Here is a 27026-nt window from a genome sequence, read left to right on the forward strand (position 1 = left end):
GCTTTGATGGGGAAGACGCAAGACCTTGGCAGAGGGACCTGAAGACACGTTCAGGTTCTCTGTTATCCCCAGAGCTGGAAAATGTCAAGTTCAGTCTGTGCAGAAAGCAAAGTCACAGAGGCAGAATCTGGAGTCCTGCCCCACGCGCTCCCAGTTGTGCACTGAGCGCCTGAGAATTCAGCACCCCCGCCCCCCGGGCAAGCAGGTCCCATTCCCCAGCCTGGGCTGGCAAGACAAACCCCAGGACCCCGGGGACCCCCGGCCCCAGGCCAGCAGCATGCCTGGAAGCAGAATGGACACTCGCACTCGGTTGGGGGTTTGGGCAGCCAGATGCTCCAGTATTTTGGGATCAAAGGCATCCCTCCCAACCTCAGGGGGGCGGGGCTGCAGCACAGGGGGCGGGAATTTCCCCCAAGTGTGGAGGGCAGCCCGAGGCCACCAGGGGGAGCCAGAGAGGCCGCATGCTGGCGGGACGTGCCCCTGGATGCGGAGAAATTTCCACACAGCTGGTGCCTCTGACCAGGGTGAGAGACGAGACAGGTGAACACACTCAACGCCGCGAGGCATCAGTGCCTTAACAATGCCACTCGAAGACGATCTCCCCTCCCCGGGGATGGGGGCATGATGCCAGCAAGAGGTAGGGGAGGCGGCCGGGGCTGGCCTGGTGGAGGTGGGAGATGGGCACGTGCTGCTCTGCTGTGCCTTGGTCCTCGCCGGGCCCTCGCCAGGCAGCCAATACACAGGTGGCTCCGCCCTGGCCACTGACTGCGTCCAGGTCACCACAAGCCCAGGGCAGCGTTTCTGCAGCAGCTGCTTTTCCGCACATTTTAAGACACTAACAGTTGTTCTGCTCATTCATAAATACACAACTTTATTCGCTATTTTCAGGGGAAACTTAGGCTGTAAGCTGATAAAATACGGATACCTAAAAAAGTATAAAAGTATAAATATCCCCTTAGAATAAATTTTAGTGAATTAAGTCTTAATATCTTTAAATTAAAAAACAACAAGCCTATCTATTATGTCAAGGTCACAAATCAAACGACGCTAAGTGGCCAGCAGGGCCCCCACAGGTACACCCGTAGGCCACTAAGGGGCTGCCCCCCTCCCTGGGGCTCACCGGGAGGGCGGGTCACGAGGACCTAAATGTGCCCTATAGAAAGGTTGCTATGAACGGTTGAAGCCAACAGTTAACAACATACAACAGACCTTACAAAAAGGAGGAGGTAAGTCCTGGGTGCTGGAGAAGTAGGTTAATCAGGTCATTGGCAAAGGAGAAGAGGGCACAGGCGAGAAGCCTCCAGAAGCATTGGAAACGAAGCATGTCAGAGCCTCCGCCCCACCCAGCAGCGGTCAGTGCGCACAGCGATCCTAGCAAGGAAGGCGAGAGCTGCACGTCCGAGCCAGGCCCCCCGCACGCGGACGGCCCCCACGGCCAGCTAAGGAAGGCCTGTCCTCAGAGCATGCGAGCAGCGGTTCCTACAGGGATTCTAGTGGCTCCAATGTCAGGTCGTGTGGGCAGAGCCCGTGCAGGTTGTGTGAAGTCTCAAACACCCCAGAAACACCAGAGAACTGCATAGTTAGACAAAGAAAATGAGAGAGCCGGCAAGAGAGATTTGTGATGCACTGTAAACATCCAATTTTCGGCGTGACCCGGAGTTTCCGCTCCGGAAGCCAGGTGGACAGGCCTCCCGCCCCGGCCTCCATCCCAGGCGAGACAAAGGCACTGACGGGCAACGGCTCCCCACAAGCCTGAGGGTGGGCCGCACGAGACGGACTTCTGCCTCCCTTTGAGTGACTTAACACATCGGTCCAAAACGCAGCAACACTTTCAGGCATTTCTAAAAAGTAAAAACGCTAGGTTGTCCATCCACACTCGGGAAGAAGGGGTGCAAAGTTCTCTTGCCTGGAAAATACAAATGGAGAAGGCTCGACTGTTCCAGGCAGGGTCAGGCCGGGGGAGCCGAGGCCCGGAAAGTAGTGAACACGCGGAGGCCGCCTCTCCCGGGAGCCGCTGGGGCTGCGAGACACTGCCAACCGCTCCCGCCTGGGAGGCAGGGCAGACTCCCCGACCCGAGGACCAGGGCCTGGTGCGCATGTGGGTGCCAGCGGGCACCCAGAGCCTGGGCCATGGCGCTGCAGCCGCTTCCTACCAGCAAGGCCCAGGCTCCACTATCGACTGTTTATGTAGCACCAAGAACGCTGTCCTTTAAATGCTCTTCGGTGATTAGGCTGGCTGGAAGCATCCTGCCTCGGGCCCATGCGGCACGCGGGATATCGAGCGGGGGCCCTGTGGGGACACCCACCTGGCCAGCACGCCTCCTCCGAGTGGGGATGCCGGGCCTCAGACAGCTGGTCCTGTCTCTCACCACCCACCTCAGAGGCAAAAAAGGATCCACACCCAGATCTCTAGAGAAATTGTCAAAAGCAGGTTTCTTCTCACGGCCAAGCTTCCTCGACATGGCAGATCGTTGCATCTTGGGAAAAGATAAAATGTTTCTTCAGCTGTCAACACTATGCTTCTCACATCCTCGAACCCCGTTCTTGCAAAATCTGAAAACGCCAAACACAGAGAGTAAGGACTCAGGTGCCAGACAGGGCTTCGGCCTGCGGCCAGCTGGGAGCCACCAGGCCCCAAAGAGAGGCGCCCTGCACCAGAAGCAGGGCCCAAGAGCCCCAGTCCACGCCCGGGGGGCCCCAGGGGGCCAAAGACGCCAGCACGAAGGTCAGGGGCAGAGAAGGGCCGGGAGACCCCACTGAGGGGGCCGTCTCACGCACCTCTGGCCCTCTGCCAGGGGCCCTCCGGCTCTCCATCCTGGCCCACGGCAGACATATGTGCCCCCACCTCCCACACCAGTGGCTCCTTATCAAGGGCCCAGAGGTCCTCTGAGAGCCACCCCTGCTCTTCCCCGCCGAGGGTGCCAGGGCTTGTGGGATAGGCACCAAGTCCTGAGTGTCCAGTCTAGCTAAGTCCTGGGCTGCAGACCCGTGTATGACCAGGTACCGTCGGTCCCCCGACAGCCTGCTCCTCTTTCTTTTTCCGTGTCCCATCACAAACCAAGTCCCCTCAGTGTCCCCTCAACCCTGCACTAATCACAAAGCCCGGAAGCCTGAGCCCCCAGGACTACCCCATCACCCCCAAACCCACCAGTTCACCCTGCACGCTGCCCAGCAGGGCTGACATTTTGCTTCACGGTGTGCTGGCCTCCCTGTGACTGGACCGGACACCTCAAGGGTGCCAACCCCTCCTTGCTGCAGCCCCGCAGAGCCCAATGCTCCTCGGCCACGATGCCCGTCCCTGTGTCTGTCACTCCTCCTCGGCATCTCAGGGACAGAGCAAGGCCCCCACTCTCCCTCAGCCCTGGCATCTCTGCTTCCCACCCCCAAACCAGGCTGGGAGCTTCTCAAGGCCTGGAGCCACCTGGGGACAGGCCTGAGTCCTGGCAAACACCTGCGGAGCCGAACCCCACGCAGATCAGGTTGGGGAAGGGACTGCCCTGTGTCCCCAGGTGGGGGCTTCAGAGCTGGCAGACCTTGTGGTTTCGATCAATATGTACGGTATGGCTAAACACCAGATAACCACGAGAAACGTCCTGAGTCCCGGCCTGGCCCAACCCGGCCAAGGTGGGCACCGGAGATAGCCCACAGTGTCGGCAGTGTGAGAGCTAGCCTCCTGGAGGCATCTTCTGCTCGAATTCCGGAGCTTAGTGAGAGTTGGCTCTGAGGACACCTTGTTTCTGAGCCCTGGACCCAGGCACAAGGTGGGACTGCGCCCCGGGAGGGGCCAGCCTGCTGGCACCAGGTCCACACGGCTGCTCGGGCCACGGAGTCTCCAGGGAGGCCCCACCAGCCCCCAACCACCTGCTCACAGGCCAGGGTGGCTGCCCAGAGCAGTGTGGCCACAGGAACGGGGGCACCAGTCACTCTCTGTCACTTGTCCGGAATCACTGAGGAGTCACAAATTCTTGAGGGTCACTCCAGCCTGTGCCCTGGTGCCTTACATGCCCCTGCTGGTCCCTGGACCCGTGCCCAGCACGTCTCTGAGGGCTCCGAACACCCAGGAGGCATGCTCTCATGCTCTCCGGCCCACTGTGCCCACCACCCGGGACCCCGCTTTTCTTCCTGTACGGTGCACCTTCTGCTGTGATGGGGGAACAGCACCCCAGATTGAACATCCCTCCTCAGCCCAGATGGACCCTGTCTGAGGGACACGGCCCAAGGAGGTGACCGGGATGATCGTACACACCCACTCAGCCCTTGCAGGTCCCTTCTGTTCCCAAGATGCTGGTCCCAGCCCCAGCCCCAGCATCTTTGCTGTTTGCAGGGCAAGCCAGAATCGGTGGGAGCCCATGAAGCACAGAGCTGCCGCTCACCTTGAGGGAGCCCAGCAGAGGAGAGGAGCATCTGAGATCACAGCGGAAAGGAGGAAGCCTATGCGACCGCAACGTGGCCCAGAGCAAGGTGACAACACAGGAGGGGCTGCCCCACCAGAGTGAGGCCCAACTACCGCCTCCTAACAAGGATGGAAAATCCCTCCCAGGACCTGTGACAGTCACAGGCCAGGCCACCCAGCATGGGTTCTTACCTGGGCCGCCTCTCACGGACACCAGCTGTGTCCCTCAAGTCCCCGGCGGACGGGCCCAGGCAGGCTGACGCTGCTTCAGCGGGCCAAGCCCAGGCCCCTAGAGCAGCTCCCCGGGGAGGAGCAAGATGAACCGCGGGGGGCGGGGGCTGAGAGAAGACTGACCTCCAGGAGGAGGTGGGTGCAGCCAGTGCCTGGCCGGCAGGCAGGCTCCCCCATGCTCCCCCAGCACCTGCCCAGGCTCCTAGCACAGCTCGGCATCCGGCCAGGCCGATCCAGGAGCCCACGGCCCATGTGGCTGCGGAGCCCCAGGCGCGGCAGCTCCGAACAGGGGGCCACTAACACAAACTACGCATGTGGTCTCAGAGACTTCGAGGAGGAAAGTAAGTATCTCCACGAGTTCTGAGGTTCTGCACGTACTGAATTGACAGTATGAGCACAAATTTGCCTTTCTTTGGACTTTCTCACCGTGGCTACTGGGGAGTTTGAAGATACACAGCAGACTTGCGCTGCAGGTCGCCGGCCCAGACCAGGGCTTGCAAACTTTCCTTAAAGAACCAAATAACAAATATTTAAGGACGGGAGGGTCGAGAGGCAACACCGAGGATGTTGTATACTTATACGATCATCGAGAAAATAACTAAAGATGGAAATGCCGCTCTGAGTTTGCAATCCCCAGTCCAGAGTTCTCAAGGCCCGACGGCCAACCTTTCAGTGCTCGGCTGGCTGCACGCCTTTCCCGAGCTCTTCCCGGGTCAGAGGCTGAGGAGCCCCGACCTGTATGGCTTGGCCCGAGAATGGGGGCCCTGGAGGGAGCAGGGGAGCTCCTTGGATGACACCTGGCTCGCCCACCAGCAACCTGCCCTCTCTAGGTGACTTCCTGTGCTCAAGATGAGGGCACAGAGCAGGTGGCCCCTGCTGGCGGTCAACACAGCTGGGTTCTAGAGCTGGGCAAGGGAAGAGGTCAGGAGACACAGAGACGTGGGGAGCAGCTGGGGGCCGAGGGAGCATTAGCGGAGCCCCTCATCATAGGACAAACGGAAAGAAAGTCCTCAGAGACTCCCCTCTCTCAGCATCCCTTGTGTGAAGTTCAGGGTGAGAGGCGCTGTGGGCTTTGGCATGGGGACTGAGGTCCACCCGCTAAGGCACAGCCCTGTGTCTGTGGCCCTGAAACCACGGCAGAGTGACAGGAGCGGGGAGCCAGGGTCTGGGTGCTTGCCAGCCCCCAGGAGGGGCAGGCCCATGTCCTCGGCCCGCTGACCCCCACAGCGAGGAGGTCCTGTCAAGCCTGATACACAGGGCTCTCGGAGACCCCAGCCCAGGTTCCAGGGCTACCCATGCAGATGTCTTAAAGGAAACAGACAGGCTGGCTCCACTGGAGATCTACAGTCAGCGTCAAGCGTGGAAGGTTCTCTGTCAACTACAGGTATGGGAAAAATGCAGCGGAGGAAGGGTTGGGGTCAAGGAAACTACGGTGAGTGGTCAGTTTCAAGGGTGACAGAGCTCACCATGACATTTACACTTAATCTGAGTCATCCCCATCGGGACCCGTCTCCTCGTCGTCGCTCTGGCTCGGCACGCGGCATGCGGCAAGGGAGAAGAAGAGAGGGCACCGTCAGTGCAGGGTGGGGTCGGGGGGCAGCTGGGGGAAGCCCACCCAGAGAGGCCGCGTCCACCCAGGGCGGCGGCACTTGGGGTCAGGAGCTCCCATGGTGCCATGTGGTGACGCACACACGAACCTGCCCCACGTCGGGGGTGGTCCTGGGCCCCGAACCCACAGGCCCAGACGGGCCATGGAGAAAAACAAACACATGGCCGTTTTCCCTGGGCCTGGCACTCCCCAAGTTCCAGAGTCTTCCTTCCCTCTTTTCGGTGAAGAACTGAACCGTGCCCAATCGAGGTCTGGCCTATGCTGCTGGCTCCAGAGAAGACATGACGGTCTAAGAACGTGACAGTGGTAGGGTCAGTTGGCCCGGTGGCTGAAGACTGTGATCAGGCAAGTGGGAGATCGGTCACTGATCAATCATCAGTTGATCTCGTCCAGTTCACCGAGACCAGTAAAACCTCTGGACACAGAGGTGGGGGACATCGCTGGCGGGCAGTGCTCCACATGCTACCACGGGTCCTGAGTCCACAGACTACACGAGGGAGCTCCGTGTCCACCAGGCCTCCTGGCCTCAGCCACCGCCCCCGTCCCCGTCCCCACGCATCCCTGCCGCCGGAGAGTTCCGCAAGTCCTTCCAGCAAACGTCAGATTGGCAGAGGGGTCCGGGAAGCCCTTGAACCTGCGGTCTCCACCCTCGTGTGGACTGCTGCCCTCACTAAGCCCCCACCTGACTCTCATCTTCAGGACGCACAGCACCGCTGCCACCAGGCTGTCCCCCAGTCCGGCCCCAGTGGTTTTCCACGACTTTCTGGAGGCCCCAACCATGGTTCCGCCTCCTGGGGAGCTCCCGCCACTGCCCCCGTTTAGAAGTCACCGTGGCTGCAACACTTCAGAGCGAGGTATTTTTGGAGAGAAAAATAGGGCCACGTTTTCAAAAGCAGAGGGATTTGGGGTCACGCCTGGAGCTTCCTCATAGCACAGACGCAGCTTTCTGCAGCTGAAGCCCCGCCCGAGGGAAATGAGCTCAGGCGGCTGCCCTGGTGAAGCTCGGCCACGAAAACTTTTCAAGTTCAGAAATAAAACCTTCTAAAAATGAACAACTTACACAAGAACTCCGCCTCCTTATGAGGCTGGGGCCACCTTCCACCCCAGACTCCACGGGAGGCTCGTCCCAGGCCCAGTGCCGCGGGGACGCTCCCTGACCCAGAGGCTGCCCTGGATCCCGCACACGAGCTACGTGCCGAGGCCGGGCCGTGGACAGGAGCCCCCCCTTCCGGACGCCCTGCGTCCCAGACAGTCACCCCGTCGTGAAGACACAGAACTTCATGCTGTGATGACCAAGCTGCCTCGAGCCCCGCGGAGATGGCCACTTCGGGAAAGCTAACATGCTGGGGGACACTCTGCTGTCTGTTCCTGGGCCCACACCTCCACGGGGGCCCCTGAAAGGGTCACGGGGCAGTTCTGGGCCGGTGGCGATCCGGCCGGAGGCCACCCAGGCCACGAATCTGAGGAAGCCTGGGGAGTCCCCGGTTTAAAGTCATCCTGGCTGCGGCCCTTTCCTGTGCTCACCAGGGGTGCCGCCCCAGCCCGGCCCCCACCCGTGGCCGCCCACCCCCCAGGCTGGATGCAGGCCCAGGAGTCCCGCCAGGTGGTGCCAGCCTCGGCCAGTACCGGACTTTGCCAAGAACGGAAGCATCTGGAGTCAGTGACCCCAGGAACGAGCCCAGAGGAGAGGCCACTAGAACCTGCCACCTCTGGACAAGGCCAGCCGCGGCTCCGGGCCACGAGGCTACCATGCAAACCCACAGCACGGTCGTCCAGGCATTTATCCCCTGGCCACATTGGCCTCTTTGGCAGGCAGAAGAGCCAGTGCCTGGCAGGGAGCCGGTGACAGTTTACAAGGGGCCGAGCAAGGCGACACTCCCGGTAGTCTGCTGCTTTCACCAGCCAAACGCGGCCCCCGAGACCAGGATGGATGCGGTTAAGGCAGGTGCCACTTGAGGCGGGGACAGGGGGGCGCTCTCCAGCCTGGACGTCCCAAGTCCTCGGGAAAACAACCTACAACGGCACCACTTAAAAGACAGACTTCCAGAAGCAACTCTGCCCGTTAGAAGATGTGCTGGCAGACGGCATGGGCCACGGAGTCCACAGGGGCTCGCCCCACGGGGGAGCCTGTGTTCAGAGACCCCTCATTCCACCACCTGTGACCCACAGGGTCTACGTGTCCCTCCTTCCAGAACTCTGCTTCTGACACGAGGGGAGAACTACGGGACTGCAAACGACAAGCACGAGGTGCACAAGCCTCCCAGCAGCCTGTGTGGCCGGGAGCGCGATACGAACCACGAGAAACGACAAGGCCCTAAGGAAACGAGCTCAGCTCTGCAAAGGGCAGCCTCCGTGGCCACAAGCCCCTCCGCGGGCAGGGAGCTACAGTGTCCACGGCTGTGCCCGGAGCCCGCCAGCCCGCAGTCACCTACCTTGGCCTTCTCACTGGGCTCACTGGTCGTGCCGTACGGGGAGTTGTGCAGTTCCTTGGAGACCACGCATAGGAATTCGGCCTGGTCCTCGCTCCCGTAGTTGTAGGAAGAGCCGATGCTGACCAGCTGGGACAGAGGAGAGCAGCGTGATGGGGTTGGAGCACTGCACACACACCCGCCCCTCCCCGTCCCCCCCACCGCCAGCAGGGAGACCTCGGCCCAGCGCCCACCCGTCCCCTTCCTCCGCCAGCAGGGAGACTCCAGACCAGCACCCACCCCTCCCTCACCAGCAGGAGACCCTGGCGCAGGGCCCACCCCTCCCCTTCCCCCACCAGCAGGGAGACCTCGGCCCAGCGCCCACCCCTCCCCTTCCACCACCAGCAGGGGAACCCCGGCCCAGCGCCCACCCCTCCCCCACCGGCAGGGAGACCCTGGCCTGGCACCCACACCCACGCTGAAGACAGCCGGCACTCGGGAGGTTAAGGGACAGGTCTCGGACGGGAGGTTTCTGACAAACTCACGGAAAACGCAGTCCCACAACATCCACACGGCACACGCGTGCACACACGCCGTCCCACAACACACCACGCGTGCCCATCCCTGCTGGGACATCCGGCTCCGTCAGGTTTCCGGTGGGGCCCCAGGAGAGGGAGCCTGTGCTGGGAGGTCACGAGGGGGCAGCGGCGGCTGGCTCAGAGCCGGCGGCGGAGCACACACACGTGAAGGGCTCCCGGGCGCCCTGCTCGTTCCTGCTGCGGCCACCGGGCCCCCTCCCGCCAGGGCCGTTAACCGAGGAGGGTGCGCAGTGGTGCGGGGAGGGAAGGCAGGTGGAAGGGTCAGCTCAGGGGTGCTCGCCGGCACGCTGTGGCCTCCACACACCTCAGGCTCGGCTGGTGCGGGTGCCCCCCGACCGGCCGACCCGCCCGGCCCAGCTTAGCCCGGAGCCACCGCAGGCTCATGCGCTTTTAAATGCAAAAGGAGTCCAAAGAAAGCCTGACACCGTGGTGAGGTTTTCAAAGGCAGGGGCGCTACGAGCAGCACTGTGGGGGGAGGAGGACACGGCGGGGGCAGCGGGCAAGGCCACGCGGCAAGCGTACAGCCTTCGTGGCCAGACGAGGGCAGAGCAGGCGGCACGGTCTCCCTGCCGCTCCGAAGTCTGTTCTAGGCTCACTAACGTGGGGAGAGGTGTCCTACCGCCCGCGAACCTTGGGGGTACACGGCCCTGGGTGCAGACTGAGCTGCGGGCGTGTGGCCCCTGACAACGGTCTGCACGTTCTCACGAGGCATGCCAGCCTCTTCTGAACCTCCCTCAGATCCTTGTTCTGGCCTCACGGCCGATCACTGATGACCCAGGCGTGGTGGCAGGACCCCTCAGGGGTCGGGGCTCTCGCCCTACTTCTCCCCCAGTGTTTCCCGCTCCTGCTTCTGAGAAGTAGAGCATTTCTCATCGAACGTGACCGGTTCTGGAGTTTTGTAGGCAAGAACTGGGAGGAGGACATGCTCCAGGCACAAAGTGGGCAAAGCAGGTTAAGGTTCAAGGGGAAGAGGGGTGCCTGGGTGGCTGAGTCGGCGGAGTGTGTGACTTCAGCTCAGGTCATGGTCTCTCGGTTTGTGGGTTCCAGCCCCACGTCAGGCTCTGTGCTGACAGCTCAGAGCCTGGAGCTTGCTTCGGATTCTGTGTCTCTCTCTCTGCCCTTCCCCCACTCACGCTCTGTCTCTCTCTTAAAAATAAATAAAACATTAAAAAATTTTTTTCTTAAAGATTCAAAGGGAAGAGAGGCAGCTGGCCTGTGTGATGCAGTAGAGACCCACCCAGAGGGGTTAAGTACAGAATCCTCAGACTGGCCATGATGAGGAAGACAGAAGCCCGTGCAGGAGAGCTGTGCACTGGGCTCCAGGGGAGGGTGACCCGGTCCAGTGACTGCAGCCCCATCTCTCCAGCCCTCGTCTAGGCTGCATGTGAGGGAGGACACCAGGGCCAGTGGGGACTCATGTCCCTGCAAGGTCTCTGGCATGAGTTTAACGAGGTCAGAAGCCACCTGGACCCCCAGCATGGGGCAGGGCAGGCCTAGTTCCAACATCGTCAGGGACAGAGAGCAGCCCTGGTGGCCCCAGGGACCAACCACTCACCCTGCTGCGCTGCCAGGCTGGAGAGCTGGCCCCGGGTTGGAGGGACGATGCAAACGCCGCACCTGTCCTAGTGACATTTAAGGGCGCTCTACAACATGATCCGCTGTTTCTAAAGACCCGCAGAAAAGATGTGGCCTTAATCAGAGGGGAGGCCGGGTGACGCTGTCATTTCCCACCCTCTCTCTGGGCAGGACTGCGCACCGTGGCCAGAACCCACGCCCGACAGACAGAAGCTACTGACGGAGGAATCTTCCAGAGGCCAGAGGGGAGCCTGGTGAGTGGGGCAGTTGCTACGGGGGGCTGGGGGCCAGGTGGGGTCACAAGTCCCAACCTCAGCCCAGACCTGCCCGAGGGACAGGAACGTGAGGGCACCCGGGACATGCCCCGAGGCCACGCTGGCGCCGCGGCTACACGGGACGGGAGCCGGAGCACCACGAAGGAAGGAACACCCGCATCCTCACGTCAGGCAGAGAAAGTGGGGGACGTGGCTGGGCCGGACCCAGCAGCACCTTTCCACTCGTGGGCGGGATGGGGACTGGGGGCTGCAGGGCAGCCCCACCGGGAAGGGCATCTGTGCCAGCCGTAGCACACAGGGGCCCAAGCCACCATCTGGTCGGCCCTCAGGGGAGGGGACGCGAGGGGACAAGAGGGTGGGGCCAGGCCCACACACACCGTGGCTGTCAATCCCACACACGCAGGGAGAGGCCAGATGGAGACACAGAGAACGGCCCCCCGCAAAGGAGGAGGGGAGCGGGGATGGAGGTCTCTGTGTCGGGGTGGGGGTGGGGCTCCAGGAATAGCTCCCCCCCCCCCCGCCCCACCCCCAGACACCAGTCCAATCAGGACAGGGCGCAGGCTGCGGCCCGTGAGGTGTCGGAGGACACGTGGGGACGGCGAACCACAGGCCACGGACGCCTCATGACTGGCCCTCAGGGCCAGCAGCCCGAGGACCCGGGTGGAGCCTTTGTAATTAAAGGTTCCACGCAGGCTGGCGGCAACCCAGCCTGGCAGGGGCGTGGCGGGGAGGGGCTCACCTGCTCGAACTTCCAGCCGTCAGACATCGTGGACACCATCTGCGTGAGCTCCTCTTCCTGACACTGGAGCACGCGGTACACGTGCTTCACCGGCACCTGAGGGAAGCAGAGCCGCAGACGAGTCGGGCCGCGCGCCCTCCGGCAGCCCTGCCCCGTGCGCCAATTCTGGGGACGGCCCAGCAGGGGACCCAGGCGAGACTGCCGCTTGCGCCCTCCAGCTCTCGGGCTCAGGCTGTCGGGCGCAAAGCAACCCCGAATGCGTCCGCCAGAGCAAAACCAACAAGCCAGACAGCTGCCGTTTTCCACTTCCTCATCCGCCTCCCCAAGTATTTCTATTTCTAAACTGCAAAATACAATGAGTCACGTTCCTGAAATCCCAAGAGCACCCTTGGCGGGACGTGGACACAAGAGGACACCGTGCGTGAGCGCAGGCAGCTGGGAAGGCCCGGCAGGGAGGCCCGGGGAGCCTCGCAGGACCAGCCTCGGGCTCCGCTGCCAGAAAAAGCTGTGAGACGCTCGAGGCGCTCAGCCCTGAGCCCTCCCTCCTCCCTCAGTGAAGCGGCTTCAGAAAACCGGGCCCACCAGCCGACGCACCCACCCGCGACCCGCACTGAGCCGCGGCCGAGGCTCGGTCTCGGGTGCTGAGAGTACCTCGGGGACTCGCCCGCCAGCAGCCTGTCCTTCCCGACCTGCTCCTCGGGCAGGAGGCGGCGGTCCCAACGGAAAGAGGGAGGACAGCGGGGGATGTGACCCGGAGGTGAGCACAGGGACGTTGAAGCAACAGCGGTCACACGGCCCCAGGCCTTGCGAGGAGAGGCTCCTCTACCGCGTCCCCCCACCCCCCGCAGAGGGGGACACAGAGGCAGCCAGGTGCCGGGCCAGACTGTGTCATACAGCTGGATGGAGGGGAAAGCAGTGGCCAGTGGCCGGAGATGACCAGGGAGCCTGTGACTGTGTCCTGCCCCCTCCTTGGATCCTTCCCGACTGTCAGGGCACCCGAGAGGCTCCCACAGGAGAAAGGACTGGGGACGCCGTGGGCCTGGGACCAGCCACTCTGAGCGGCCAGGTCGTCAACAAGAGTCTGACGAGGGCCAAGCGCTCTAGCCAGGGGCCTGCAGCGCCCGGTGGGAGAGCCCGCTGGGGGAGGGGGAGCGGAAGGGTTTCATGCGGGCGGAGCCTCTAGATAACTGAGGCGGCTCCCACTCCACGGTCCAACCCCCCCACCCCCACCCCGCCCCGCCCACAGGAGCCGCTCACTCTGCCAGCCAGCGCGGAGCTGACACGACAGCAAACTAATGCCTCAGACCCTTCGACGCCTCCCTCTGCGCAAGATGCCGGACGCAGCCCGCTTCAAACTCTGGCCTAATGGGCAGCAGAGTGGCTGGACTGGCTCCGGCACTGCTGACTGGCCAAGTGCGCATGGGTCCCACGAGGGGATCTGCACCACCAGGCGGGCACACGGAGTGCTGACTGAGCCCTTCTCTCCCCATAAAAGCCAAGTCTTCGTGGAACCTACACGGTCCTGCAGGACCCCCACCTCCAGCGTCTACCCCTGAACTCACTGCCAGCTCCCCCCTTGCTTTCCCTCTGGCCACACTAGCCCTCTCAGTGGGCTGAGCACACGCCTGTCACAGGCCATTTGCACTTGCTGCGTCCCTGCCTACAATGCCCTAAGATGTCCACACACCCACTCCACACCCTCCGTGGCAAAGTCTATCCCCTCCCCCTGGAGTGGGGCTCCCTGAGGGTAGGCTGGGCAGGACTGGACACATGTGCCCAGAGTGCAGGCCACAGTGCCAGCCAGCAGCACCAGAGGAGGCAGCTAGAGAGCAAGCAATGAGGTGCTAGGATGATCGTGGAGAAAGACCACCGAGACAGGACAGCGCCGATCCTGGGGCCTCGCGCAGAGGCTGCCCCCGGTCGGCAAGAAGGGAGGGGTGCGAGCGGTGCCTACGTGTCAGGCCTTGGAAGCTGCGGGCAGAGTAGCCACTGGTCTTACCTGGGATGTTTTGCTGTCTCGTTCTCTAATTTTGTCCTTTACAAGTTTTATTAGCGAGGTGATGTTGTAAAATTCCGCTTCCTCTAACACTCCTGGAATGGAGAAAAATGCCTAGTTTTCACCAGACCCAGGAATAAATGTTTCACCCCTGTCCTGCCGTGGAACCACAGCCCACCTGGCCCGGCCACTGGCAGCTCCTCAGCCCGGTCCCTTAGGCTTCCTGTGGACACTGCTGCCCTCGGCGGGGCTCCCCAGGATCAAGGGCAGAGGGTGCGCTTACTGACCCTACTCCTGGCACGCGTCACCCCGGGTGGGCTGCTGGGTGCACAGTCACACCTGCACCCATTCCAAGCCTTGCACTGGGCACACCGGGGTGGCACTCTCTCCTGCCCCCACAGCCCGTGGGCCATCTACTGCCCTGAATGTGTGGCCCAGGCCCGGCCGAGTGGCTTCGTGAAGGGCTGAGTCAGTTGGTACCTCAGTTTCCCCATTAAACTGGAAGACTGTGGCTGGCTGAGAGGGTGGCTCCCAGCCACCCAGGCATCCCTCGAGCTCCAGGAAGTTCTAAGGAACAAACCGAGAAGGCCCGGCTTCAAGATCGCTCACGGGCATTCCAGATGATGTGTCCCGGCCAGACCTCACTCTGTACAACGTGTCCCTGCACGGGCAGCACCAGGAGCTCGGAGTCAACTCCGCTCAGGCCCAACCAGGTCTCCAGGCAACACGGACAGGGTGGGGGAGGGGGTGGGCGGCATCTTTCCTCAGGGCTGCCCTCAGGGAGGCTGCAACTAGAAGGTGAGGCTGTTGGCCGGCCCCTCAGGCCTGTGCGTGGGAGCCGGGGGCTTCACGGCCTGAAGGGCAGGCGGCCCCTTCCCACGCAGGGACGCTGGGATGCTACGCGTGCTGTGCTCGCAGGAGCAGACGGGCGGCAGCCGCTTGTCTGCAGCCCCCCCAGAAACAGTCCGTGCGGGGAAGTGTCGTCTGCAATTGTAGAGCTCCACGAGCAGAGCACAAAGGCAAGGCACTGCCACCGACACGAGTGCGCGTCCACGAGGGTCACCTCAAGAGAAGACGCCGACCCGGGTCTGGAGGCCCAGAAAAGAAACGACCCGGAAGCGGCGAGGGTGGAAGCAGCAGCCCAGTCCAGTGTGGGCGCTCGTCACGGGACCTCGGTCACAGCCGGAGCCAGAGCGCCCTGGACCTCGCAGGGCCCTCGTGACATTTTAAGCCGCGCGAACGGCTGCTCCCGGCATCTCTACTTGCTGCGACCGCACGGAACGTCTGAGCACAGACAGGGGTCGGAGCCGAGGGCGCAGTGCTGCCCTGGAAGGAGAGCGCACCCAGACCGAGGAGTCCCCAGGGCTCCCACGGCGGGCGTGTCTGTGACCGCTGGAGCCAAAGCAGCGGTGAGAACTGGCGGCGTCCGTGGGGAGGAGCCCCAGCTCCAGCCACATTGCTAACCAGGCCCCTGGAGCCGCCCACGGTGGGGGGGGGGGGGGGGGCGACCCGGCCCCTCAACTGTAGCAGGCCACGAAGTCTCCGCTTCCGGAGGAAGACAGGGGGAGAGGCAGCGAGCCGGCCCCGTCTCTCGGAGACACACGAGAGATGCTGCCCACGGGGCACATCTGTGAGGCCGCCAGGAGCCAGCGAGGGGACGCAGGCACCTGGGACTTCTGCGGGGATGGGGGTGCTCGGGGCCCAGCACACGGGGCCTGTGCCTCACAGGGCAGCTCAGGCTCAGAGGGGTCTGTGTCTTAGGTCGTCCTAAGGTCCTCCTGTCCACCAGGCCCCTGTCCCCAACTCACCCTCCTCTGCGAGGTCTTTGTTAATGACCAGCTTGCCGTGTCTCAGGTAGTTTAGCACGGGCCCAAAGTAGGTGGGGTCTCTGTCGATTAAATAGGCACCAGTTTCATCCTGCAAAGAACAAAGCATCTTGAGTCCCGCACGAGAAAGCAAGCGTCCCCACGAATGACCCCAGGCCAGGAGGCACGCACAGGGTTGCGGGGGCGTGGGGTCTGCGCGCGCCCCTTAAGCCACAGGCACACGGTGTTGAGGCTCCGCGCACCTCTGGCCATCTGCAGCCTCGCACCCCGGTCTGTCTCCACTCCAGGTCTGGGCCAAGTGAAGCTCTGTTGGTAGCAGAATCGCCTCGCCGTATTCAGGCGGCAAGGTGACCGCAGCGCCACACACACAGCGGAGGAGCTGCTCTGCCTCCTCCCGTCTAAAAGCTGTCCCAACACTCTCCTCCGGGGCGAGCGCCCACGGCCTCCTCACCTCGGGGAGGGGGTCAGAGGCAGGCGGAAGAGTGACTGCGTGCACAAGCCTGTCTTCCGCTGCAAGGTGGTCCCAGAGCCTCCCAGGGATCGCTGACAAAGGAGCCTCGCCCCCTGCGGCAGTTCCGGAGTCTGTGAGGCCCTCACAACAGACCGTTAGAAGGTGCTTCCCTCCTCTAGGTGGGCCCTGGCTCCTCCCGGGGGATGCCCGGGGCCTCTCTGAGGGTAAGGGCCCTCTGCCCAGCTGCCGGCAAGCTTCAACCACGGCCCGGACAGGTCCGCAGACACGCCGACCTGGCACGGGGGCAGGGGAAGTTCCGAAGGACACCTCCATGGAGTAGAGCCCACAGAGGCCCACCCAGAATAAGAGGCGTGGGGGCTACCGCCTGTGAAAGCGAGCCACAGCCGTCTGCGGGGGAGTGACGGCACCCGGGTGTGGGGACGCTGGGGCCCGGAGCCTTGCAGCTCGGCGGCAGGACCCGGGCCCTCCGCCCAAACTCCGACCAGGACGGGTCACCGCTTGCACGCAGCCCTCCCGAGTCCATCTTCGTGCTCCACCCCCACGCCCCCACCCCCATCTGAGAAGCACCTGTCAGACACTGTCCCAGGACCCCTGCCTCCTGTCTCTCTGGACCCCTATTCTTCTCCACGCAAGGCCCAAGGACCCAAGGTCTAGAAAGAAAGAGACAGTGCTGCCACAACACGGAATCAAGGGGGACTTGTCCCCACCCCCACCTTCAGGTGGAAAAGAGTCCAGCACGTGACGTGTGCACATCACCAAGCTCAGGAATCATTCATCGGCTCGCTGCCACCTCAACAGACAGCTGGCAGGTGGTCGGCTGGGGACAGGGCACCCCAGGGAACCTCCCTATCACACGGGGCCCAGGCCTCAGTGGGGCCAGACTGTGGGCTCGAGGACCGGCATCACACCGCGCTTCCCCCACGGGAAGGGTGGGCAGGCTCGGCCCCTCGGCTGCCTCCACACGGACTCCCGCACGCCCGGCCCGGAGGGAAGCAGAGAGTCCTCCTCCCGAGCCTGCCTCGGGGGGAGCCCGCCTGGACCCAGAACAGCGGGTTCACTGACGGGACCCCAACACGCTAAAGAACAAGTGACCTTGTGTGGCAGGCTGTGCCCTGGGTAACCTGACGCCCGGACGTGCCACCCCCACCAGTGAGAGGCCAGCCTGTCCGGCCCCGCCGCTGAAGAGCGGCACTTAAGCACTTTCCCCCACGGAGTCCCACCAGGGCTCTCCGGACCAGTTTCTTCCTGGGGGTTCATCTCCGTCGGAGGGACTCCGAGGGCAGTAGGGCGGGCAGCAGCGACAGGACGTGGGGCTCTTACCTGGGCTCACTGGGAGGTTTCAATTTCCACAGGAAGTGTGGGGGGCCCTACACCGAGACCCCAAAAATCCCCGGGGCCTTGATCTTGGGCTACTGCCCAGATGATCAGACTGACTCTCACGCTCACAGGCAGGACCTCCTCTGTAAAAACCCCGCGTCTGAGCAGCCGAGCGTGAGCAGCACGCTCCAGAGCTGGTGAGTGTGGTTGGGCCGTGGATAGGCGGACAGACCCTGGACACGGCGGCCGGCACGCTGACACAAGGGCGAGGGGCCTCAGCACCTCATGTGCTTGTGCTGGGAATGCGGCCCTGGGGCCTCTATCCTGTGGCAGAAATAAAGGAAAGTACAGAACATGGAAAGAGAGAACAAAACGAAACACCCCAATTCAGAAGTCTCAGGCTACTTAAGCAAAAGCCCAGGGAGAAGCATCTTGGCGACACCCACAACGCCAAGTGCGGGAGCGGCGCGGGCGCGGGCAGGACCCCGGTCTGGTCACACTTACGACAGGCAGCAGGGAACTGGAGCAAGACGTCAACGCCGGCTGCTGGCGAGACTCGCGGGTCCCCCGTCTCCTCTTTCTGTCCTGCCCTCCATTTATATAATGAGCGTGTGCTACATTTGTAGAGTGGTGAGGTTTGTGTTTTTTATAAAAGAGCCAGAATTAAGACTGCTTCTTGACAAATCATTTCCCTCTGTTGACCTTCCCCACTTCTCAGTGAATTAGCGTCTGACCTACTTGTTTAGTGCTGGCTTTAAAAATGTACATGTACCTTAAAGGCTTAAAACGGGGGAAGCTGGCCTTGGCTCCCGAACGGTACTGAGCGCCAACGCCCCTCAGGCTTTCAGGCCGCACACCCGGAGCAGGCGGCTCGCTGGTGCGCAGGTCGGCTGGGTGCCACTCCCCGCGGGCCCCCCCTCCGAGGCTGAGCCCAGCGTCTCCATGGGAAGCTGGAACCCTGCCTCCCTGAGCTTAGGCTGCTAGACCGTTGGCCCCACACGGAGAGGCTGCCGGGCCACAGAGATCATCAGGTCCCGGCCATGAGCCCCGTGCTCATAGTCATTTCCCGGAGAGGAGCCAGCGAGCGACCAAAGGTAGGGCCAAGCCCACATCACGTGCTCTCCCAGGAGACACCCAACCTGCAGTCCCTCAGCAGGGAGGCAGGGAGGCCGATCCTGCTTTGAAACCACCCGGGAGCCCCGCCCACCCCGTCCACTCCTTTCGGGGCCCACCAGCCACCCTTGGCTCACATTGCCGGATAGGAATCAATGCTCCGAAAGGGCCGGAAACACAGCGGGCCACCCAATAAACAGCCCCCTAACCTGAGGTTCTCCCTGCCCACTCTGCGCCCAGAAGCAAAACCTGGCTCTCAGGTTCAGGGCAGGATCGAATGCGCCGCCCAGCAAAGCACCGTGGACGAAGTGGGGGCCGCTCACCCCTCAGAGGTCACTCCATTGACACAACCACATGGTCCTGAAAATGGCAATGAGGAGCGAGGGCCAGGGGTGTCAGGCTCTCACACAAGACTCTAAATGGAGAATGATTTGGAGCGCCTGGGTGGCTCAAAAGGTTGAGCGTCCAACTTTGGCTCCGGTCACGATCTCGTGGTTGGTGAGTTCCAGCCCCGCATCGGGCTCTGTGCTGACAGCTCGGAGCCTGGAGCCTGCTTCCCATTCTGTGTCTCCCTCTCTCTCTCTGCCTCTGCCCCCTCGCACTCTGTCTCTCTCAAACATAACATTAAAAAAAAAAAAAACATTGGGGCGCCTGGGTGGCTCAGTCGGTTGGGCGGCCGACTTCGGCTCAGGTCATGATCTCGCGGTCCGTGAGTTTGAGCCCTGCGTCGGCCTCTGTGCTGACAGCTCAGAGCCTGGAGCCTGTTTCCGATTCTGTGTCTCCCTCTCTCTGACCCTCCCCCGTTCATGCTCTCTCTCTGTCTCAAAAATAAATAAACGTTAAAAAAGAAAAAAACACATCAACGACAATAAATGAGAATGATTCTGTTGACATGTGAGCGCTCTTTGGGGAGCACCTTCAGTCACCTTCACAACCTCCATCAACACCCCGGGAAACAGCGTCACCACCACTTGGGTGCAGGAGAGAACGCACAACCACCAAGACCTGAAGAGGGCGGGGTGTCCTGAGCTAAACCAAGATCAATTCTGTCAAATTTCCCAGTTGAAATCTAAATGCAAAAGCACAGAATCCTTCCTCTGAGCACAAACCTCTGCGATGAACCTTATTAGAAATACTTAGGTTTTACTCTTAAGTTATCCATTTTACGTGACTATTTCAAACTCGTACATAAAACCTTCAACCCCTGCCCTCTTCTGTTTTATTTTCTATAGTTTGTCAAAGTCCTGATCCCAAAGAGGCCTTAGACGTCCCCGATTACGAACGATGAAATGGAGGCACCAGACACATGTGTGAGGCACTGAAATTCACAACCACCCCCACCCCCGCCCCATGCCCAGGAGTGCCAGCTGGTTCTGATTTAGCGCCCCTTGCACGAGCCCCGAGATGCCCTGTGTACCCTGAGAACTGACACACCCTTGCGCACGTCAGGGGAACACAGGAAACGCAGGACTCTGGACAGAGACAGGGCACGTGTGTCAGGGTCCTGGGTCATTCCGACCCTCGGCACTGCCCGTGGCGACCAACGTCCTCAGACCTCAAACTGCACTCGGCTCGCAGGGCCCTCCCCCCCAGGATGTCCCAGATGGCCACATGTCAATTCAACTTGGAATTTAGGATGACATACACGACTCACAAGAGCTCGCCAAGCAGCAAACCCGAGCGTTCGTGTGAAGGGCCCACCCACGTGGGTCCCGCCGGACCCCAGGGTACATGGGGATGCTCCCCCTGGGAGCAGACGCCGCATCCACCGTGCACGCAGAGGCGGGTGCCGGTCACGCTGGGGCAAGGGGACCGTCCTGGGCAAGATCCCGTGACCGGACCTGCCAGCCCGTGGGCCAACCGTCCAGGTCCCAGCTGCTACAACACTTCTGTCAGGTGCGCCCCTCCCTAGAGACATGCCGGCTGCAGAACACCTGCACGCAAACCCTCCACAGATGCCACGTTACTTGCTTCGGTGGTGGGCATGCGTGTGTTCACTATACATCTGCTGGCATGAGAAAATCAACGAGCGACGGGAACAGGCGGGCACCATGACTCCCTGTGGCAGAAGCACCACACGGGAAGGACCCAGGGTCCCCGACCACAGTGCCCCCTCCACTGACTCGGAGGCGTGGCCGCCTCCAGGCTGGTCTCCAAGCCCCCGGGTGTCGGCCACGCCGTGGCCGCAGGCAGCACACTGCAGCCAGGGCGCCTTGCCGGAGGCTCACACCGAGCCCGCTGCGGCTCCGACAGCCACCGCCCTGCCTCCAAGGTGGCCTCTGCCCTCTGCCTACACTCGGCCCTGCTGGCAGACCCGGGTCAGAGGATGCCCTTCTTTCCTGCCGGGACCGAAGGGCAGGCCCGTGGCCCCTCCGCTGCCTCAAGCGACGACCACCTGGTGCACCGTGCTGCCTGCCTCTCCCTTGCCTGTTTCACAACTCCTACCTCCGCCTATGCGCTGGAGCTGGTCCAGCTCATCCGCTCCAGCACTGCTGCCACCCAACCCTGACTTGCAAAGATCCTGGAAGCCCAGCTGCTGAGGAAACGAGAACCCCCCGGGATGTGGACGACGGGAAGAGACACTCGTGTCGCACCCACACTTGGATGCCTCAAGCCCATTTCATTCATTGGGCTGGATGGTACCTGAACCCTGGAGCTGCGCTCTCCAGGCTCAAAGACCTCAAATTTCTTGCAAGAAAACTCGGTAGCTGCCCAGGAAGCTGTGTCCCTCCCCCATGGCACTGGTGGAACTGGGGAGCCGCCCTCTGGGGCCTGCCCTAAGATCGGCCAGGAGCTCTGGGGGGCGGGGGGGGGGGGGGGGGGAGCAGGGGCAGCAGGAGGGCCAGGCTCCCACACGCTGCCCTGGGACCGAGGCTTGCGGTGGTTCCAAAAGTATACATAAGAAACAAGCGGTAACAAAACAAGTTCTGAAGGGGAGGGAAAAGAGTTCTTTCTGAAAACCAAGCAAACAGTTAAGACTGCCACCGGTGCTCTCCGTCTACTGCAAGGAGCCCACACAGGAGCTGGGTGGAGGTGCTGTGACCTACACCCTCCTCCTGAACTCATAAGGCTCCTCCACAACTCAGGCTCAGAGAGGTGCACCAGCTTACCCCAAGGCCACACAGCGGGTTACGGTGTGTCCAAAGTCAAAGTCAGGCCCGAGTCCCCAGTCTACCTCTGCCATCAGAGAAGACACTCCGTCTCCCCAGCTCCATACCGAAATGCTCTGCAGCATGGGTGGAGCACCCTGGCCATATACAAACGTCCCCTGGTGCACAGTCAGCTCCTTTAATGGACTTTAAACACTGTCGGCCCGGAGCGTCCTGGGAGGGAGTGGCGAGCGCCCACTCACAGCCGACGCGCAAACAAACGGGCACCAGGGCCTTCCCATAAAACTCGATTTGCAAAATCAGGCAAGACACCTGATGGAGGGTAGTTTTTTGACCACTGCTTTAAAGCAAACTCGTCACCGTCCTGCTGGGCAGGAGCGACCACAGGCTGCATGTGCAGAAAGAGGAAGCGGTCCGGAGGGCCAAGCGTTTCCTCCTGGGCTGCCCTTCGTAGGCTGACAGCGGGGACAACCTCAGGCGCCGGCAAGGCAAGTCCTTTCTCAGGGCTCTCCGGCCTGGGCTCACGGGCTGGTCCAGGTCCGAGGGCCATCCGATCAGGTGCCCTGTGAAGAGGAAATGTGGGCACCACCAGCAAGCACCTGCTCTCCCCTGGGGGGAGGGGAGAGGCTGCTCCCAGCTCAAGGGGGGGCCCCTCTCGCTCGGGTCCCAGACCAGCCACGGCACGCGGTCGGGGCTAAGAACACGCTCAGAGCCACATCCTCAACCAAAGCGTGAAATGCAACGCACCCAGGTCTCAGGACACCCACTCAGGGCCTCAGACAGGACGACACAGCTGTCACCAGTGCCCGGGATGGTCTTAAAAATTTGGGGAGTTAGCCTTTCGCCTCTGATTTGGTTACACGGAACATAACCTGCTCTTTCCACTCTGAGGAATCCCCACTGCTCTTGCCAAGCGACTTAAGAGTTCGTACCTCCACCCACACCCCCGTCACTTCACCCTGTCTGTAAAATCCCTTCCACTATATTTCCAACCGAAACTCTGTCTGAAACTCTTGCCAACACCGAGTCTACCCGGAGTGAGCACAGGCAAAGAACTGCGAGTGACGTGTCGTCAGAAGCACTGTGACAAGCCCCACCCCTCCAAAACTCATCTGACGCCACAGCATCTGCAACCCCGGAGCCAGGACAATGGCCCCGTCAAAGGACAAAAGCTCATGTTTTCTCCGGGCCTGGCGCGGCAGCAGACACTGAACCCACCTCAAATCCTACTTAATCTGAGTGGTTTCAAACCACCAAGCAGCAGTATTTCCTGTTTCCCTTTTAACTCCTAAAGCATCTCCACACTGCAACAGGGGCTGATTCAGCTCTAAACAAACTCTAACCTGTTTTCAACAATGTCTCATGGGCCAGGTACCACGGAATACAAAGAGACTTAACCCAAATGAATCACACGTCAAGTATTTACAAAGCACTTCCGGGAAGAAGAATCACGCCTGCCCTGCCCCTTACAGGAGCCTGGGAGAAAGATGGCCCAGGACAGCAGAGCACATACCGAAATGAACACCCCAGACACAGCCCCGCCGGAGGAAACCCCAGGAGGAAGTGAGAATTCGTGCTCGGGCTGTCCGTAAAGAGAACGGCACGGCAGCAGTGGGCCCAGAGTCAGAACATGAGACAAGAGGGTAAGGGTCTGGAGTTCAGAAAGGGTGGGCGGTGGTCCCAGGCTCAGTCCTGAGACAGGGAACATGGATTCGGGGGGAGGGGGACCGGTCGCAGCCCTGCCCCCCACTCTCCCCAACAACCTGTCTGTCCACATCTTCAGAAGACAACCTGTCTGTCCACCCTTGGTGCACATCTCCCACACGGCTTCCAAGCTCCAGGCACTCTCCCAGTGAACTCCAAACCCACGGGTTCCTGAAAGGTTCCCGGTCTCCCATTTCTTGGAACAACTGCCCTTCAAGTCTCCCCACCCAACGCCTAGCCACACACCATCTTGCTGGAGCCCAGGAGCTCAATCGACACTGGTCAAACGCCCAGCTGGAATCTTCCACCTGGGCTGTGCTGACGTCCAGTCCTAGGGATATCTGCCAGGTATGCTTTCATTCGCTTTAACTACGGGCCGAGGGCTTCGAGGTTCTGACACGTGCATCAACATCCTGTTCCTCGTTCATCATGGAATCGCTGGCATCCCACTTCTCCAAACACCCTTCCCCTCCGCCCTCATCCTCTGTATCCTCGCTCAGAGTCTCAGCATCTGGGAGCAAATACGGGAGGCATTCTTTCATCGGAACCAAGAGGGGAAAAACTGAGAGGACCCAGTATCTTCCACATTTTCTTCTCTTTGAAGTAAAGGTACTCTACCACCGTGACCCGTGTGAATTAACACTACTCCCTCTGGCAAATTCCCATCATCCGTGACAAAAACTAACCCTTATTTGCTAACAACTACTCTGTGAGACAAAATCTGAATCTGCCGCTTCGTGTTCTAAATTTCGGTGTTACAATTTGGAAATGAGATGTGGTTGAGTGGATGATGATGACAGAAAGCAACATGGATATATGCTGCTAGATTAATTACCTCCCCCAAAAGACGATTATTACAGTCATGCATAATTTTTTAAGTAGTCTTGAGACAGCAAAATAAAGGGATTAATTGACTTAACTGTGCAAGCTATCGTTAATTGGGTCTTAATTGTATTAGTGAATAGAGAGACTTTGCCTCAAAAAAAAAAAAAGAAAAAAAGAAAAGAAAAAGAAAAAAAACCCAGTGGACAAGAGCAATTTCAAATCTGATTCAATACACAAAACAGGAACTCTCGAGCAGAAATGCAAGTGAATGGCCACTGTGACCCACTGTTTAAAAAAAAAAACAAAAACAAAAACAACACAGTAAGACATACACCCATGCTATAAAAGGAAAATCACAGCAAACAAAAGGCTATTTCTACCCTGGAGATGACTGTCATTTTCTGGGAGGTCAATTCTCTGAGAGTGGAGAGCTCGGTCAACTAAGCAATGGAAACCGCTGGGGTTGGTGACAAGGGAGACTAGACTGCCAGCAACTCCAACCCTGATTTCTACCAACGACAAGTGGTGTGGTGGTAACTCAGGGGCTCTCGTTTCCTGATGGTAAGGTCATGCCACACCAAGGATGGTCTCTGTCAGCCTTCTTGAACCTGAAAAGGGATCTGAGTCCTTCTGGGAAGACTTATGCCTGGCAAACGTTGAGCTGGCGAGGCACAGAGCCCAGTGCAATTATGTAGGCTCAACTGAAAAGACCCAACAAAGTTAAAAGGACGTGAGCTGCCTGGGATAAACGCAGGTAACAATTATTCTTACAACAGAGCCTTTTCGGAGTTTCAATCCAGACAGCTCCTGAGAAGCTCTTCCTCGGCCACACAAGACTTACAGAGGTGATAGTATAGTTTCTGTATCGTCTGCACAGGAGTACGAACGCTTGCGGAGACGAAAGGCACGCTGCAAACCTAGAAGCTGCTATCCTTTCGGAAGAGCAGGGGAAAACAAAAAAAATTCCTACCTAGTCCCTCCTCGCCACCCCTTAACACGAGCAACATTTTCTGTGAAAAATTATTCGACGGGCGGCACCTTCTGAGTGTTGAGTGGGGTGCACGTTGTGGCCGTAAACGAGGGAGCGCCAACTCTCTAAATGCAAGTCACCGGGAAAGGCAGGTCACCCGTGTCAACACCCCCACCCCACCCCCACCCCCCCCACGCCAACGTTAAGTCAAACGTCTGGAATGCGAAAAGATTAGAAGACGCCAGGGTCCTTCGATTCCAGAGCCAGTTAGTACACGAAGACACAAAAGAGAAGTTCACACACCAGGGGCAAAAGAACCCAGAGGGGGAAAGAAAGTAGGTCCACGGCACGGTCCGGGGTCTGGGAAACCTCCGCCGAAGAGAAGGCGAGAGAGAGGCGCCCGAGGTGGGCCGGCTGGGAAACCCGGAGGGTGGTGGGCGACAGGGCGCCGTCCTCTCCTCCCCCGGCCCAGGGCGGGGGGGGGGTCGGGTGCCCTCGGGCCGGGCGGGTGACAAGGGGCGCGCGGGGCTCGAGACCCGAGGCGCGTCTCCTCAGCGCGGGCAGGGGGCGTGCGGCGGGCCGCTGCCAGGGCTGGCCCGCGCGGCCCTCACCTTGTCCGAGTCCAGGTCGGGGTCGGCCTGGCACAAACGGTACAGGAAGGACTTCGGGTCCCGGCACAGCGTCTGCCGGGTGGTGAGGAAGTAGGTGCCGCCGACGTTGAGCCGGACCCACTTGGACACGCTGCCGGGGCGCTGGGCCAGGGCGCCGAGCCCCGCGCTGCAGCGGCGGCACAGGCCAGCCCCCAGCCCCGCCCCGAGGCCGCCCGGGGCCGGCGGCAGCAGCTCGCAGTGATTCTCCGCCATGATCCCAGCAAGCCCCGCCACAGCTGCCGTCTACCGGAAGCGTCCAGTCTTTAATACCGTCCTCCGAACTCTGTCCCGCCCATGGGTCCGCCCTCGTAAAGCGCCCGCCCTTGTGTCACGCGGCGGGCGGAAGTTCCGGTCCGGAAAAGCGGCCGGCCGAGCCCCCTTCCGGCCGGAGCGGGGCCTCGGGCTCGAGGGGCTCGCCGGCCTCCGCCCCGCGCGTGCGGCGCGCGGCCGCCGGGTTCCGGGCCCGGAATTCTGGTCACGCCCGCGCCGGACCCGCGCCCCCATCAAAGAAGAGTTACGTCAGCGAGCGTCTACACTCTACATGCTTTTTTATTACAAGACTACCGAGCATACGTGGAAAATTCATCATCCAGTAACTACGTCTACAGCACAAATATTTGAAAAAAAGAGAAGAAACAGATTCATTAAATTATATGATTAAATCATTGACCAAATAGAAAATTTATATAATAAAGCCAGAAAAAAAGTTGTAAAATATAGTTTACAATAATTATTCACATTCAAGGCTGTACATCAATACATACAACAACGTGGCCCCGAACATGAATTCAATCCAAATAATTCATATATTAGATTTTAAATAACACAGACTGAACTAGAGGCCAACAATAGCCAGCAAATAACCTTATATAAGAATAAAAATACAAAAGTGTATATCCTAATATCATTGCATTATTTGTTTTCATAAGTTTTAAATTTTTGCTTTGCCTGTACATCACAGTTACAGCTACAGACCAGGTAGAGAATTTTATACATGTCCTAACTGACTGCCACCAACCTGAAAGACAGCTAACATACTACCGATTCATCCTATTTTGTGTTAAGGAACAGCTACAGCAGCTCTAAAAACTGCAAAAATTTTTGTGAATGTCCAATCAAACTTCTGATAACGCTAAAGAGGCTTTTCACCAGCAAAATGACCCCTTTTCGTAAGTCATTCTGCCAGATGGGTTAGACGAGGATGGATCACGCAC

At 60.4% G+C, this 27026-nt stretch overlaps 1 protein-coding gene across 1 annotated transcript; it reads right to left on the reverse strand.

Moving 5' to 3' along the window:
* Positions 1–850: 850 nt before the first annotated feature.
* Positions 851–26451, reverse strand: KCTD5 (potassium channel tetramerization domain containing 5). The gene is made up of 6 exons (XM_042922026.1): positions 25774–26451; positions 15634–15742; positions 13829–13920; positions 11830–11925; positions 8666–8791; positions 851–2553 (listed from the first exon to the last, which is right to left on the reverse strand). The coding sequence occupies exons 1-6, from the start codon at positions 26023–26025 to the stop codon at positions 2524–2526; spliced, it is 705 nt and encodes a 234-aa protein (XP_042777960.1). The 5' UTR covers positions 26026–26451; the 3' UTR covers positions 851–2523.
* Between the last annotated feature and the right edge of the window lie 575 nt (positions 26452–27026).

The sequence above is a fragment of the Panthera leo genome, chromosome E3 (assembly GCF_018350215.1).
Source record: "Panthera leo isolate Ple1 chromosome E3, P.leo_Ple1_pat1.1, whole genome shotgun sequence".
Taxonomy (NCBI): domain Eukaryota; kingdom Metazoa; phylum Chordata; class Mammalia; order Carnivora; family Felidae; genus Panthera; species Panthera leo.